General features: G+C 42.8%; 1 protein-coding gene across 1 annotated transcript; it reads left to right on the top strand.

The window, feature by feature from the left end:
• Positions 1-1,231: 1,231 nt before the first annotated feature.
• c29h19orf53 (chromosome 29 C19orf53 homolog) lies at positions 1,232-16,598 on the top strand. Its single transcript, XM_063036109.1, has 3 exons — positions 1,232-1,513; positions 10,272-10,327; positions 14,342-16,598. The coding sequence occupies exons 1-3, from the start codon at positions 1,429-1,431 to the stop codon at positions 14,462-14,464; spliced, it is 264 nt and encodes an 87-aa protein (XP_062892179.1). The 5' UTR covers positions 1,232-1,428; the 3' UTR covers positions 14,465-16,598.
• The last annotated feature ends 1,212 nt before the right edge of the window (positions 16,599-17,810 follow it).

Raw genomic sequence — 17,810 nt, 5'->3', positions numbered from 1 at the left:
ACATCAATAATTTCAGATATGCGGAAGACACTATGTTAATTGCAAGTATGGAGGAAGAACTACAAAACTTAATTGATATAATTGTTGAAGAAAGTGCAAAAATGAGTCTATCTATCAATTGCAAAAAGACAAAATGTATGTTGATATCCAAAAAGGAGAATCCTATCTGCAGGCTGAGAATAAATGGGGAAGACATAAAACAAGTACAGAACTTTTGCTACTTAGGAAGCTGGGTGACATCAGATGGCAGGTGCGACTTGGACATCAAAAGAAGAATAGGGATGGCAAAAGACACCTTTATGAGAATGGAGAGTATACTGACCAACACTAAACTAGGCATGACAACTCGCCTCAGAGTACTGAAATGTTATGTTTATCCAGTTATGTTATATGGCTCAGAATGTTGGACAATATCTACTAATATGAGGAAACGAATTGTAGCAGCAGAAATGTGGTTTTTGAGGATGATGCAAAGAATATCATGGGCGAAACGAGTATCTAATGAGGATGTCATGAACAGTGCAAACACAAAAAGAGAAATAATGTATGAGATCATGAAAAGGCAACGTATCGTCATTGGACATGTGATCAGGAAAGAGGAGTTAGAATGCACGGTAATTATGGGAAAGATTGAAGGGAAGAAAGCAAGAGGAAGACAAAGACAAATGATGATGGAGACAACAGCCAGAGAATTGGAAATGAATACCAATGTTTTGATCCACTTGACCTGAAACAGGAGTGTGTGGGCCATGGCAGTCAAAGCTCAAACTGGGCACGGCACCCGATGATGATGACATGGATAGGGAGAGAGAGTATAGAAAGCCTGTGTTCCCAGTCTATGCTAGCCAAATCCTCCCTCATCCCATTGAAGTCTCCATTGTTCAGGCATAATATACTAATTTTAGATCAACTATTGCACTCTATTTGTATGAGATGTAAATGTATACAACTTCACAATAAAACAACATTATACCAATGCAGCGCTCTATAACAATACAAGAACTCTTTAACAATACAGTCAGTCTATAACATTACAACAAACATTAACTTTATAGATCTGTAAACTTCGCGTGACCAGTCGTTGGTGTGAAGGATTTCAGGGGCCTCTGGAGGGCGCCCTCATCTCATCCAGCACTTTCCCAGTCCAGGAATTCATTCCGTGACCTTCATACTCCCAAAAGGCATTGCTTGGCGACCTTCTTTCTCCCATAATCCTCCCGTTGACACTCCACATTGCCGAACCTCACAATAGCTTTATTTGGTCACTCATCCCGACGAACTACCAATTTATAATCCTTTCCCGCCGCATCCCGCATCCACACGTTTCCATTTCAAGATCAGTACCATTTGCACCTGAATCCGCCTTGTCACGCCCCGCCCCGCGGTCTTCCAGTATCCCGCCGTGCCCCGCTCCCAAGGTGCTTTGCCATGGCGCAGGGTCGCTTCAAACTGGCGGCGCGGAAACCGGCCACGGGAAAGACTCGGAGCGGAGTCCGGGGCCCGAGGAAGGGAGGTGAGGAGAATAGGGACGGGGGAGAAGGAGGTGACAGGGGTGGGTAACTGGGGAGAGGGAGGTGACCGGGGGTCGGTAACGGGGGACAGGGAGGTGACGGAGTGGGTAGTGGGGGAGAGGGAGGTGACGGAGTGGGTAACGGGGGAGAGGGAGGTGACGGGGGTGGGTAGCGGGGGAGGGTAACCGGGGAGAGGGAGGTGACGGGGGAGAGTAACCGGGGAGAGGGAGGTGACGGGGGAGAGTAACCGGGGAGAGGGAGGTGACGGGGGTGGGTAACCGGGGAGAGGGAGCTGACGGGGGTGGGTAACCGGGGAGAGGGAGCTGACGGGGGTTGGAAACGGACAGGGAGCTGACGGGGGGTGGGTAACTGGGGAGAGGGAGGTGATGGGGTGGGTAGCGGGGGAGAGGGAGGTGACGGGGGTGGGTAACCGGAGAGAGGGAGGTGACGGGGTGGGTAACTGGGGAGAGGGAGGTGACGGGGTGGGTAACGGGGGAGAGGGAGTTGACGGGGGGAGAGTAACCGGGGGAGAGGGAGGTGACGGGGTGGGTAACTGGGGAGAGGGAGGTGACAGGGGAGAGGGAAGTGATGGGGTGGGTAGCGGGGTAGAGGGAGGTGACGGGGTGGGTAACCGGGGAGAGGGAGGTGACGGGGGTTGGAAACGGACAGGGAGTTGACGGGGTGGGTAACCAGGAGAGGGAGGTGACGGGGGTGAGAGAGGGGAGATCAGTGAGAGTGGGGAACTATGGTGAAGGATGTGGGAGGGGTGTGAGAGTCACGTGGGGGGAAACCCCTAAAAGTTGAAACTGAGGAGGTAACGGTTCAGGACAGATGAGAAGAGATGGTCATGCAGAGATGGTGAATCTCTGGAAGTATTTTCCTTAAAGAATACTGGAATATCGAATGATACCTAACGTTCTGTTCAAGAAAGGCTCAAGAATAAGCTGGGAAGTTATAGGCTGATGAGCCTGACATCAGTAGAGTGGGAGTTATTGGAAGGTATTCTAAGGGACTGGATATAGAGTGGATTCCGCTTAATTGGGACACATTGGGACCACATCAGACCAGTACATTTTGGCTTAATTAAGCAGCTGCCCCAGGTCACCAAAGTATAATGGAAATAATTAAAAAGTTATTAAAAAAGAGAAACTACTGTATAATTGAGTAACCATTTATGTATTTAAGTGAAATTCAGAACAAATTATAACACTACTGATACCTCTGCAGTACTATAAAACTATATTCGTTCCTAATAATTGTCAGCAGAGTAATTTATTTGGGTTCTTTAAATTGTAAATTAATAAAATCAATGCAGGCAACTACTGCAATAATGCACTGCCTTCATACAAAGCTTGTGACTATTGCATTCTCCAAATCCCCATTTGTATTTTAACATACGAGATGATTGTCAATACCTTCATATTCTTTGTAATTCCTAACTTGTTGAAGTAGTGAAATCGTTTCATTTTCATTCCCGGCCATTTCTAGCATCTCCGAGCCTGAATGCTTGTAACACTGGTGAGCAAAACAGATCAAATTTGTCTTGCTGCTTAATTCTCACAAACTATCAGTGACAAAAATCACTACTTCTTGAACATGCTATTTAAAATCCGTTTGCTCTGAGCATGGTGTAGTGTTAACCGACTGATACTAATTCGAAGCTTTGCCAACAGTCTCCTGTCCCGATTAAGTGGCATAGTGTCCCAAATGAACAAAAGGAAAGAATCCCGACTGTTTTCTTGAATTAGATTTTTATTTTTTAAGAGTTGTCCCAAATAAGTGGCTGTCGTGATTAACTGATGGCCCAACTAACCGGAATTCACATATAAGAATTTGGGTAGACAGGGACTATCAACATAGCTTTAGTGGATATTGTCAAAATGGACTTTGTCAAGGCCCTGGATGGGGGTCCTTGTCAAAGAGTTTCACTCACTTGCCATTTGGGATGAGGTAGTCGATTAGATTAGACATTGGCCTCGTGGGAGAAGCCACAGCGTGGTAGTAAATGGTTGCCTCTCTGACTGGAGACCTGTGACTAGTGGGATTGGTGCTGGGGCTGTTTGTCGTCTATATCAATGATCTGGATGGTGATGTGGTTAACCATACCAGCAGATTTGTATATGACGGTAAGATTGTGAACAGTGAGAAAGGCTAGGAAAGCTTGCAGCAGTATCTGGACCAGTTTGAAAAATGAATTGGAAAACGGCAGGTGGAATTTAATGCGGACAAGTGTGAGATGTTGCACTTTGGGAGGACCAAACAGGATAGAAGTTGCACAGTGAGCTGTAGAACACTGAGAAGTGCGGAAGAACGGATGCATTGGGGAACACGGATCCATAAAGATCCACGTTGAAAATGGCATCACAAATAGATAAGGTTGTACAGGGTGCTTTTTGCATATTGGTCTTTATACTTTAAAGAATTGAGTACAGGAGTTGTGATGTTATGTTGAAATTGTATAAGATGTTGGTGAGGCCTAATTTGGAGTATCGTGTACAGTTCTGGTCACTTGTGTTCCTACAGGAAAGATATCAACAACATTGAAAGAGTACAGAGAAAATTTTTCAGGATGGGGCTGGGACATGAGTACCTGAGAGGTTGAATAGGCTACGACTTTTATTCCCTGGAACATAGGAGAATGAGGGGACAATTGATAGAGGTATACAAAATTATGAAGAATATAGTTAGGCTTTTCTCACTGAGATTGAGACTAGAACTAGAGGCCATGGGTTAAGGGTGAAAGGTGAAGTGTTTAAGGAGGATGTAGGGGAAGTTTTCACTCAGGATGGTGAGAGTGAAAATTGCCAGCATAAGTGGTGGTTGCTGATTTGATTTCAACATTTCAAAGAAGTTTGGATAAATACATTCATGGGTCGAGTGTTGAAGGCTGTGGTCCAGGTGTGGGTCGATGGAACTAGACAGAATAGTAATTGAGTTTGAATCTTCAGACCATTGTGGATATTGGATATGGTCCAGTCCATCACAGGTATAGCCCTCCCCATCACTGAGCACATTTACAAGGAGTGCTGCCACAAGAAAGCAACATCCATCATCTTGGACCCCCACCATCCAGGCCGTGCTCTCATGCTACTGCCAGGAAGCAGAGGGACAGGAGCCTTCCGTCCCAGAGCATCAATTTCAGGAACAGTTGTTACTCTATGAACATTAGGCTCTTGCTCTATGTGGATAGCTTCACTGACTGGACTGATTCTATGACCTATGGGCTCAGTCTCAAGGACTCTGTACAACTCATATTCTCAGTATTCATTTTTTATTTGCACATTTGCTTTTTCTGTCTTTTTCATATACATTTCTTCATGAATTCGATTGTATTTCTTTATTTTCCTGTGAATGCCAGCAAGAAAATGAATCAAAGTAGAATATAGTAACATATACAGATACTACTTTGATAACAAATTTACTTTAAAATTTGAATTTTGAAGTAGTTCATAAATGAATTCTCTGTTAATCCTGATGGGCAATTAGAAAGTGATCTTTGGGCATTTTTCAAAGCTATTGGAAATCTTTGCAGTTGGACACCTGTACAAAATGTCACAAGGTATCCCACCATGAGCCTTTCATGAACTTTGTAGGCACACATTGGAATTTGGCTGAGCAAACGATCAATTTTAAAATCTTCATCTTGCTTTGAAGTATTCTCATGGACTTCCTTATTTCTCTAACCTCAGGTTTTATCATTGTCAAAGATGCTGATTTCTCTGACAAAAGACTATTGTCCATATCTGAATGTTATCATTCCAGTCTTGGTAAGATGTGTTTAGCCTCCAAGGCCCTCTGGAATTTCACCATCAACCTCCCCCAAAACCCCTCAATTACTCTCCCAAAGTTGGTTTTAACACACTCCATGTAGCCTCACGCCCTTATGGCTAATCCACAGTTAGCCAATTGGTTTTAATTTGTAAATTAATTTGGAATTTTGTTTGAAACATTAAAGATGCAACATTATTGAAACTACTGTCAGTTCAGAAATGGTTATTGCTCTTCAACCATCAGGCTCCAGAACCAGTGTGAATAACTTCACTCTCCTCAACACTGAGCTGATCCACAACCTACAGGATCACTTCCAAGGGCTCTCTAACTCTTCTTCTCAGTACGTTTCTGTTTTATTTGTAGACTTTGCCGCCTTTTGCACTTGGGTTGCGTATAGTTTTTCATAAATTCTATTGAGCGTACATCACTACAGCACAGTATAGGCTCTCCAGCCCACAATTTTATGCTGAGTTTATAACTTACTCTGCGGTCAGTCTATTCCTTCCCTCTTACATTGCCCTCCATTTTTCTATCATCCATGTGCCTGTCTGAGTGTTTTAACTGTCCTTAATATAGCTGCCTCTACCATCACCCGACCATACACTTAACTCTGATAGCCTTCCCCCCCGCCCCCATACTTTCCTCCAGTCACCTTAAAATCATATCCTTTCCTATTAGCCATTTCTGCCCTAGGAAAAAACCTCTGGCTAACTTCTCAATCTGTTTATTTTTCTGTAAATGCTGCAAGAAAATGAATTTCAATGTAGTATACAATAAATATTAGCCGGCTGGTGGCGTAGTGACTTCGGAGCGAAGGCTCCCGAGTTCAAATCCAGCCGGCTCCCTTGCACGCTTTCCATCCGTGCTGGGTTGAGCATCGAACTGGCAACTCAGCCTCGTAAAAATAAGAAAGCCTGCTAAAAAAAAAAACGCCATCACGACGGCGTCCCGATGACTCTACTGGAAGTTAAGGGCTTTCTTCTTCATATGATAAATATAAGCACTTTGATAATAAATTTGCTTTGACTTTAAAATTTCTGGTATAGTTTTTGCTCAGTTGATTGTTCTTGTGCCACTGTTGTGCATTTGTACTCAACTCTGTTGTGGGGAGGGCAGTTTTTCAAATTTTCTCAACAAACAAATAGAAGATGCTAGAAATACTCAGGTTAGACTGCATCAGTGGGATGAGAAACAGCACTAACATTTCAGTTTGATGACCTTTCAACTTTGTTATGTACAGAGCAAAAACAACAACAGAGCCATAGTTTAAGTGTTTTAGACCGTAAGATATAGGAGCAGGATTAGACCATTTGGCCCATCGAGTCTGCTCCAATTTTCCTCTCGGTCCTAATCTCCTGCCTTCTCCCTATATCCCTTCATGTCCTGACTAATTAAGAATCTATTAACCTCTACCTTAAATATATACATACATACACATACACATACACACACACCCCCACCCACCCACCATAGCAGCCTGTGGCAAGGAATTCCACTGATTCACCACTCTCTGCCGAAAGAAATCCTTCCTCATCTCCGTTCTAAAATGTTACCCCTGTATTGTGAGGCTGTATCCTCTGGTGTTAGACTCTCCCACCAGAGGAAGCATCCTCTCCACATCTTCCTTGCTGATGGTCAACAATGGTGCACCTCAGGGTGTGTGTGCTCTACTCTCTCTATTCCCATGACTGTGTGGCTAGGCATAGCTGAAATACCATCTATAAATTTGCTGATTGTTGGTAGAATCTCAGATGGAGATGAGAAGGTATACAGGAATGAGATGTACCAACAAGTGGAGTGCTGTCGCAGCAACAACCTTGCAGTCAACGTCAGTAAGACCAACAAGCTGATTGTGGACTTCAGGAAGGGTAAAACGAAGGAACACATACCAATCCTCATAGAGGGATCAGCAGTAGAGAAAGTGAACGGTTTCAAGTTCCTGGGTGTCAAGATCTCTGAGGACCTAACCTGGTCCCAACATATCGATGCAGCTATAAAGAAGGCAAGACAGCAACTATACTTCATTAGGAGTTTGAAGTGATTTAGTATGTCAACAAAAACACTCAAACTTCTATAGATGTAGAGCATTCTGACAGGCTGCATCACTCTCTGATATGGGGTTGGGGGGAAGCTGCTGCACAGGATCGAAAGAAGCTGCAGAGGGTCGTAAATTTAGTCAGCTCCATCTTGGCACTAGCCTAAAAAGTACCCAGGACATCTTCAAGGAGTGGTGTCTCAGAAAGGCAGCATGCATTATTAAGGACTCTCAGCACCGAGGGCATGCCCTTTTCTCATTGTTACCATCAGGTAGGAGGTACAGAAACCTGAAGGCACACACTCAGCAATTCAGGAATAGCTTCTTCTCAACTGCCATCCGATTCCTAAATGAACATTGAAATTATGAACACTACCTCACTTCTTAAATATATACTATTGCTGTTTTTGCACTATTTTATCTATTCAATATACATATATGGTATATGATCTACTTCCTTATTTTTATTTTTTCTTCTATATTATTGCATTGAACTGTTACTGTTAAGTTAACAAATTTCACAACACGTCAGTGATAATAAAGCTGATTCTGATTCTCTATCAGGGCCTTTCACCTTTTGATAGGTTTCAATGACGTCACCACACATTCTTCTCAATTATAGTGAATACAAACCCCGAGTCATCAAATGCTCTTCATTTGACAAGCCGTTCAATTCTGGAACCATTTTTGTGAATCTCTTTTGAACCATCTTCTGTTTCAGCACATCTGTTCTAAGATAAGGGGCCCAAACCTGTTCACAATACTTCAAGTGAGACCTCACCAATGCTTTATAAAGCTTCAACATTACATCCTTGTGTTTATATTCCAGTCCTCTTGAAATGAATGCTAACATTGCATTTGCCTTCCTCACCACAGACTCGACCTGTAAATTAGTCTTTAGGGAATCCTGCACAAGGACTCCCATACACTTCACAACACTATATTCCATCTCCCATTTCTGTGCCCTTTCTCCTAATCTAAGTCCTTCTGTAACCTCTCTACTTCCTCAGAACTACTTCTCGTCCTCTGCAAACATTTCAATAAAGTCATCAATTCTATCATCCAGATCATTGACATATAATGTAAAAAAGAATCTGTCCCAACACAGACCCCTGTGGAACACCAGTGGTCACCAGCGGCCAGCCTGAAAAGGCTCCCTTTATTCCCGCTCTGCCTCCTGTCAATCAGCTACTGCTTTATCCATGCTAGAATCTTTCCTGTAATACCATGGGCTCATAGCTTGTGAAGCAGCTTCGTGTGGCACCTTGTCAAAGACTTGAAAATCCGACCACACAACATCAATCAATTCTCCTTTGTCTATCCTGTTTGTTATTTTTTCAAAGATTTCTAACAGATTTGTCAGGCAAGATTTTCCCTGAGGAAACCATATTGACTATAACCTATTTTATCATGTGTCTTCAAGTATCCTGAGACTTCATCCTTAATAATCAACTCCAACATTTTTCCAACAACTGTCAGACTAACTGGCCTATAGTTTCCTTTCTTCTGCCTCGCTCCTTTCTTGAAGAGCGGAGTGACATTTGCCCACTTCCGGAACCATTCCAAAATCTACTGCCTCCACAATCTCTTCAGTTCCATCCTTCAGAACTCTGGGTGTATATCATCTGGTCCTGGTGACTTACTGTATCTACCTTCAGATCTTTCAGTTTTTCAAGATTCTTCTCTGGTTACGGTAACTTCACATGCTTCATGCTTCTTGATAACCAGGAACTTCCACAATATTGCGAGTGTCTTCAACAGTGAGTGCATTTTCTCCATGTCAGCCACGGTACACACTGGGAAACTTGTGGGAGCACCAAGACCAAAACATACACACTCCAAAGCCCATGTAAAGCGAAAGGGCCAGTCGAATGACTGCATGATCAATCGGCTACATGTACACTAGCCACATTCTGATGCAGATCAATCTGAACTTGCGATGGGACGGATCTTCGATCTGAGCCACTAAATCTGTTTCTCTTCCCCACAGTCACTGCCTCTCTCTGCCTTCCATCTGTTCCAAATCGTTATGGGAACATAGATGCTGTAGATATGTTCTGCATTTGTGCATATCAGGAATGTATATATGGAATTGTTTATGGATGGCATGGGATTTCTATTTTTAAAAATGAAAACAACAGTGTTTCCACTTATCATGTCCTGTCCTCAGGCATTTCACACCTCATAAAGTTCTGTGTATGATCCCCTCACTTTTCACATGAGAGAAATGTGTAGCCAATTTATAGACCAGTCATGCAGAAAGCAATGATGTCAGTAAGCGCTGTTTTAATATTGATGAGTGAGAGTCCAGTGTTAACCATGTGGGAATTTTAGTGTTAGCCAGAGGAGGAAGATACGGCCATAGTTTAACAATATCTGAATGACTGCACGTCCAACAATTGAGTACCCCTTCAACTGAAATATCAGCTTTGATTAATTTATTTTACTGAACTGGTCTCAAATCCATGACCTTATGACTCTTCCAGCCAAACATGCTTCTACTGAACTTTGGTTGATACCTACATGGCAAAGTTTTGCATTCTGGTGAGGGAATGGCTGTGTTTGATGCACATGAGTAGAGTTTGTGATAAACCTATAAAGCTATAAGGTTAAGAGACTTCCTTTATCGAAACATACTGCGTAATGTTTGTGTTGACAGCCAACACATTCCAAGGATGTGCTGAGGGCAACCTGCAAGTGCCACTGTGCTTCTGATGCCAACGTAGCCTGTCCATAACTTTCTAACTGTAACCTGTATAGCTCTGGAATATGGGAGGACATCCACACTCCTTTGCAGACAGCAGCAGGAGTTGAACCCTTTTTGCTAGCACTGTTAAGCGATGTGCTCAAGTGTGGCTTAATAAACTTTTTTCGGTTCAGTAAAATGTGTTGCACAAATCATCTATATAGTTGATATTTCTCTTGTGTGACAATGTTGTTTTTAACCCCATTAGGTCGAATAATTGCTCCCAAAAAGAAGCAAGTGATTCAGCAACAGAAACTAAAGAAGGTATTTAATTTGGGAATTATTAATTTTTTTTATCACAGAAGGGTGTTGTCTAGAAATCCCAGTATCAGTGAGAAACATTGCCAAGCAGGGTAACATCTGTCACAGAATAAACAGCATTATCAACACAAACTCTTTGTGTTTTGAAACAAGAGAGCCAGCCTGTCATTTCCTAATGTGGCTAAGTTTTGCATTTAATAGTGAACTTCTATTTTCTTCTTTTCTCTGATGATGCTTCTGAGCAGAGCTGTATAACCTGCTCTGTGGCCTAATCAGTCTTTTGTAAACTTTGAGCCTGACCCGCTTCTCTTTTTTTCCATTCCTCATTCTGGCTCCCCTCTTACCTCTTCACTTCACTTGCCCATCACCTCCCTCTGGTGCCCCTCCTCCTTCCCTTTGTCCCATAATCCAATCTCTCTCAGAATCCTCCTTCAGCCCTTTAACTTTTTCACCAGTCACCTCCCAGCTTCTCACTTCACCCCCTTCCCCCATCCATCCACCTTCCACCTCCTTGGTCTCACCTTACACTTGCCAGCTTGTACTCTTCCTCTTTATCTTCTTATAATGGCTTTTCTCCCTTCCTTTCCAGTCCTGATGAAGAGTCTTGGCCTGAAATGTCAATTGTTTATTCCTCTTCAAAGATGCTGCCTGACCCGCTGAGTTCCTCCAGCATTTTGTGTGTTACAGTGCATTTTCTGCATCTGTGGAATCTTGTTTCTAAGATCATTCCATTCCATATTGTAGAGATAGAATATGATGCTCAAAGGTGGGACACCTTCTCTCCAACTCACTGTTGCTGTAAGACTCAGTGCATGTTCCTGTTGAATGGGCAAGTTAAGGCTGAATCATAAACATTTGGGTGAGACTGATGGGTGGATGCTGATGGCTTCCTTTCTCGCTGGAGGAGGATAGAGTCAGTCATTTACACATTTTGTTGAGTAAGTGAGGTAAGAAGCAGGTCCTTTGGTACAGACAGTGCATGCTCTACTCAAGTTCACCGATCTTTGGAGACAAGACTGCAGATGCTGGAATCTGGAGCAACAAAAATCTGCTGGATGAATTCTCAGGAGGAATGACCAATATTTCCAGTCAAATCCCTGCATCAGGACAGTATATGTTTGTGTTCTGTGTTGTTCTGCCAAGCATTCTAAGCAAGCTATGTTGGTGTTGGAATATGTGATGACACTTGCAGGCTGCCCCCAGTACATCCTTAGGTTGTGTTGTTAATGCAAACATAGCATTTTCTCTTGACCTTTGTATGTTTGTGTAGCCTTCCCTTGTATGTATGTATTAAAGATTTGCTTTATTTGTCACATGTACATCAAAACATACAGCGGAATGTGTCGATTGTGTCAACAACCAACACAGTCCAAGAGTGTGCTGAGCACAGCCCGCAGCTGTTGCCGTGTTTCTGGCAGCAACATGAAATGCCCAAACTCACCAAGCCTAACCTGCAAGTCTATAACTGAAGTACTTTACTCTGCATTCTGTTCCTGATTTTTCTTGTTCTGCCTTGTGGATAACTTCACTCACCGCAACTCTGAACTCCTTATTTTAGCTATTTCTGCCCTGGAAAAAGTCTCTGGTTGTCCACTCTATCTACCTGTATGCCTCTTGTACATCCCTATCAAGTCACCGCTCATTCTCATTCACTCCAAAGGGAAAAAAACCACTAGCTTGCTCATCCTCCCCTCATAAGACATGCTCTCTAATTCAGGCAACATCCTTGTAAATCTCCTTTGCACCCAGTCTAAAGCTTTACAGTTTTCCTATAATGCTCTGTTCAATGACACTCATCCAAGTTTAGGATGGGATGTGTACAGCTGCAGTGCTCTACTCTGCCAGTAGGGGCTTGCAAGTGAGCAACAAATGGCAGGAAGTGGAGTATGAGCAGTGTTTTGAAACTTGGACAGTTTAAGTACCCCTTACCAGAAATGCTTGGGGCCAGAAGTGCTTCAGAGGTTTTCCAGATTTTGAAATGTGTAATATAACTTGGGATTGCAGTCATTTCCGATGCTGAACTTATGTGCTACCAGTAAGCAGTCTGTCTAATATTTGTTCATCACACATGTATTGATGTAGCTGTTCAGTGTGTTAGATTTTCATCAGCAATGATCTTGGCAAACTTGCCAATGAATTTCTCTACTGCTTCGTGATCAGCAGACGCTGTATCACCACAAATCTTTAAAAATTTATTACTGTGCCTTAAGTTTCAGCAAAGTACATGCTGAATATTCACAATCACCTTCAATTTTCAGTTCATCATGATAGATCTTCTGCTTGTTTCATGATCAGTATACTATTAAGCAACATAATCACTCCTACCCTGACGAATGTACTCTTTCAATACATAATTGAGATCTTCATTTTTCACTTTATTCCATTTTTCATTAACTTCTGTTCATTGCACATGTGAGATTACTTTTCAGAACTGTCTGTAGTGTGCAGAGACTTGCACATTGTATGGGAACCTTCCCAGCACCTTGTGTAATTTTCCATTGTGACATCATGTTAGCACTCAAAATTTTGTATTTTGGAGGTTTTCAGATTTTGGAATTTCGGATAAGGGGTACTGAACCTGTACTGGATTTTGCCCCATGACGTGGAGCAACTTCCAGCCACTATTCATCCATCATTGCCTTTTCTCCATGTGCATGAATTCTAGGCTCCTGCCAGGTGCAGCCTGTGGTTGACTCTAGGAGGAGGTGGGAAAGAGTTGCTCCAGTATGCAAATTCACATTCTCTGCCAGGGGCTTAGTAAATTCATGTAACAGGAGCTGTACTGATGGGGAGTTTCCAAATGTTGACCATCTCCTGTGCATCTGTGAATAGATCAGATGTCAATTATAAGATTGTACCAGTAACTTTAGAATCCAATTTTTACCCCTAATTTAGATCCTTGATAAGCTTTTATCAGCCCCATCACTGGGGTGTGGGGTCCTGAGGTAAGGAGACTGGGGGCATTTTTGAGCAAAACACTCCTACCCCTTCTCCCCGTCTTGTTGCCGTAGTCACAGAGCACCGCAGCAGAGAAATAGGGACTTCAGCCCATCTAATTTGTGCTGATCTATTACTCTGCCTAGCCAGTTGATGGTGTGGTAGCATCCACGCTGGACTCCGAGGCACGCTGCTGGCACACTTTCCATTGCGTTGGATTGAGTGTCGAGCTAGCAACTCTGCTTAGTAAAAAACAGACAAATACTAAAGAAACAGCAGGGTTGCTGCCTGATGTGCCAAAAGGCACAGAGAAGAACAACGAAACAGCAATACTCTGCCAAGTCCCATCTGGACCATTGCTCTCCAAACCCTTGCAATCCATGTCCTTCTCCAAACTTGTTTTAAATGTTGAAATCAAATCCACTTCTACCACTTCCTTTGGCAGCCTGTTCCAAATTGCAACATCCTCCCCCTAAACCCTTGACCTCTAGTTCTCGTCTCACCCAGCTTCAATGGAAAAAGCCTGCATGCATTCATACCATCTATACCTTCATAAGAAATTATCCTCCTTGTGCTTAGAAATTGCCCTCCTCTCTTGCATTCTTACCCACTCCCATAAGTACTCACTGTGATCCCTGATCCCCTCGACCTGAATCCATCATAGTTTGCCGCCTTCCACATAAATTTCCTTAAACTAAGTTATGAATCAGGTTTATTATCACTGACTTATGACATGAAATTCATTTTGTGGAGGCAGTACAGTGCAAAGGCATAAAAATGACTAAATTGCAAATTAAATGTAAAGAAAAGGTAGTGTTCATAGACTGTACAGAAATCTGATGGAGGAGGAGAATACGCTGTTTCTGAATCTTTGAGTATGGGTCTTCAGCTCCTGTACATTCTCCCCATTGGTAGTACAGTAAAGAGAAGAGGACATGTCTGGGTGGTGAGAGTGCTTAATGGTGCAGAATAAAGTTTACAGTTCATGGACTGTTCAGCAATGTGATGACAGGGGAAGATGCTGTTCGTGGGTGAACTCTGACAGGTGGTTGACTCCTGGCTTTTAACCTTGTTCTGCAGAACCTGGAAGTAGCTATAAGGAACAAAATCGAACATGATGTCACCATGAAAGCCAGCTCCAACATGCCTAAGAAACTCAACATTGTGAAAGCACCGCAGAAAAAACGTACGGTAGACAAATAGGAATGCAACTGGGAAAAGCTTGGAGAATTCGGAAAAACAGAAGGGATCCTGGCAGCAGTTGCTAAATGAGACCTTTTTAATAGCCCTGACAATTTGAATATTAAAAATAGTTGGTTTAATATTGTTCAATGTTGTCATTTCAGAATCAGATTTATTATCACTCTTACATGACACGAAATTTGTTTTGCAGCAGCAGTACAGTGCAAAGATGTAAATCTACTGTAAATTTAAAAAGTGGAAAAACAAGGAATAATAAGGGAATATTCATGAACCATTCATTAATCTGATGGCGGAGGGAAAAAAGCTTTTCCTGAATCATTGAGTGTGGGTCTTTAGGCTCCTGTACCACCAGTCCGACAGTGGAAACAAGAAGAGGGTATGTCCTGGACAGTGAAGGTCCATAGTGATGGATGCTGTCTTTTTTGTGGTTCCGCTTCTTGAAGATGTCCTCAATGGTGGGGAGAGTTGTGTCCATGATGGAGCTGGCTGAATCTACAACCTTTCTGCAGCCTCTTGCAATCCTGTGCATTGGAGCCTCCATTACGACCTGTGATGCAACCAGCCAGAATGCTGTGCACCCTAGGTACAGAGAAATTTGCAGGTCTTTGGTGACGTACTAAATCTCAAACTTGGCATTTGATATCAATATTCTCATGTTGATACCAAATGCCAAAGTAGAATCACTCAGCAATCACTGTATCCTGGTTACGGGAAGCTTTTGAATTCTTTTCCTGCTATTGCTAAAATCTTCGTTCACCCTTTGTGTGAACTTTAGCCCTGTGGAATTCCAGCCAGTACTGTCCACATTCATTCACCACCTAACATTCGAGATTCTAATTATTTGTTATCATTCTTCAGTGCACCTGTAAAGGAGAATGAAATGATTGTTACTCTCGAGCCAATGCAACATGAAACACAATATGCATAAAGAACACAAAAAACATAAATATGAAAGCAATCCTGTAAAACAATGTATAAATAACTATTCTATACATAGACTGTTTGTATGCACATGAGATGACACTAGGTGATGTATATGTAGTGGTGCGGGTGGATGGTGGTGGTGATCAACCAGGCAGCTTGGAGGAAGTAACAGTTTCTGAGTCTCATGGTACCAGCATGGTTGCTGCATAGCCTCATCCCTGATGGGAGTGGGTCAAGCAGTCCATAAGCAGGGTTGTTGGGATCCTGTGCAAGCTCCAGTTTTACCCACGGTATGTAGTCCATTTCCCTACTATTGCTGTCAATGGTGAGGGCCCTTGGCTGTCTAACTTCATTAAACATCCCCATGGTTTTGTTCCTTTGTGCACTCTCCAACCTTCTTCTGTGTCCTCCTGGCTCTGCCTTCCTTGCTGAAATCAGGAGCTGTAAACTGTCTGCTGCAGGAACTTCGCAGCTCGAACAGCATCTGTGGGAATTACTGGTGTTTCAGGTCAAAACCCTAATGTGTCCTTTTGCAGAGTTTCAAACCAAATCATTGGCAATTCCTTTGCCCCAGATTCTGCTCGACTCGTTGAGTTCCTCCAACAAGATTTTGTTTGCTTGATTAACTTTGTGTCACATGTACATTGAAGCATACAGTACTAAACAAAAGTCTTGGGCATATGTAAAAAAAATTCTGTGGATGCTTTCAAAAATAATGGTGAAGTTACTAAATATTAAAAAAACTATAAAAAGCAGTAAACTGAAAAAAATCAATATTTGGTGTGAGCACACTTTGTCTTTAAAACTACATCTATTCCTTTAGCACCACATACAAATGCTGGAGGAGCTCAGCAGGCCAGGCAGCATCTACGGAAAAGAATAAACACTCGACGTTTCAGGGCCAAAACCCTCCCAGTCCTGATGAAGGCTCTCGGCCTGAAAAGTTGAGTATTTTTCTCCTTTTCATGGATTCTGCCTGGCCTGCTGAGTTCCAACAGCATTGTGTGAGTGTTGCCTTGCATTTGCAGCTTCTACAGATTTTCTCGTGTTTGTGATTCTATTCCCTTAGGTACACTGCCATCTAATTTTATAAGAAAATCGGCTCAAAAGTTGTTCCAAGCATCTTGGAGAACTTGCCACAATTTTTCTGCAGATATTGACTGCCTTGCTTGCTTCTGTTTCTCCATGTAATCCTAGACACCCTTAACAATGTTGAGATCAGGGCTCTGTGGAAGCCATACCATCTGAAACTATATATAAAAATATTTTTAAAAATCCAGGGTGCCTGAAGTCTTTTGCACAGTACTGTACAAGAAATGCAACAGTTAAGTCAAATCAAATCAGTGGAGACAGCGCTGGCAGCCTACAAGTGTCTCTTTGCTTCTGGCACCAACATAGCATGCTCATAACTCACTAACCCTAGCTGTATAAGACCATAAAGTACAGGAGCAGAAGTAGGCCACTTGGCCCATCAAGTCTGCTCCACCATTCAATCATGGGCTGATCCAGTTCTCCCAGTCATCCCCACTCCCCTGCCTTCTCCCCATACCCTTTGATGCCCTGGCTGATCAAGAACCTAAATGCTCCCTATGACTTGGCCTCCACAGGTGCTTGTGGCAACAAATTCCACAGATTTACCACCCTCTGGCTAAGGTAATTTCTCCGCATCTCAGTTCTAAAAGGACGTCCTTCAATCCTGAAGTCGTGCCCTCTTGTCCTAGAATCCTCTACCATGGGAAACAACTTTGCCATATCTAATCTGTTCAGGCCTTTTAACGTTCAGAATGTTTCTTTGAGATTCCCCCTCATTCTTCTGAACTCCAGGGAATACAGCCCAAGAGCTGCCAGATGTTCCTCATACGGTAACCCTTTCATTCCTGGAATTATTCTCATGCATCTTCTCTGAACCCTCTCCTATGTCAGTATATCCTTTCTAAAATAAGGAGCCCAAAACTGCACACAATACTCCAAGTGTGGTGTTGTGCCTTATCAAGCCTCAACATCACATTCCTGCTCTTACATTCTATACTTCTAGAAATGAATGCCAAAATTGCATTCGCCTTCAACACCGACTCAACCTGGAGGTTAACTTTTAAGGTATTCTGCACAAAGACTCCCAAGTCCCTTTGCACCTCTGCATTTTGAATTATCTCCCCATCTAAATAATAGTCTGCCCGTTTATTTCTTCCACCAAGTGCATGACCATACACTTTCCAACTTTGTATTTCATTTGCCACTTATTTGCCCATTCCCCTAAACTATCTAGGTCTCTCTGCAGGCTCTCTGTTTCCTCAACACTACGCACTCCTCCATCTATCTTTGTATTATCGGCAAATTTAGCGAGAATCTATTAATCCCATAGTCCAAATTATTGGCATACATCGTAACGAGTAACGGTCACAACACTGAACCCTGTGGAACT

The sequence above is a fragment of the Mobula hypostoma genome, chromosome 29, assembly GCF_963921235.1.
Source record: "Mobula hypostoma chromosome 29, sMobHyp1.1, whole genome shotgun sequence".
Classification (NCBI taxonomy): Eukaryota; Metazoa; Chordata; class Chondrichthyes; order Myliobatiformes; family Myliobatidae; genus Mobula; species Mobula hypostoma.
The sequence above is the reverse complement of the archived record's forward strand: the minus strand, read 5'-3'. Positions and strand labels throughout refer to the sequence as shown.

Coding starts and splice junctions, on each gene's coding strand:
- c29h19orf53 (XM_063036109.1), top strand. CDS start 1,429: ATGGCGCAGGGTCGCTTCAAACTGGCGGCGCGGAAACCGGCCACGGGA. Junction 1,514..10,271: donor CCGGGGCCCGAGGAAGGGAG/GTGAGGAGAATA, acceptor TAACCCCATTAG/GTCGAATAATTGCTCCCAAA. Junction 10,328..14,341: donor AGCAACAGAAACTAAAGAAG/GTATTTAATTTG, acceptor CTTGTTCTGCAG/AACCTGGAAGTAGCTATAAG.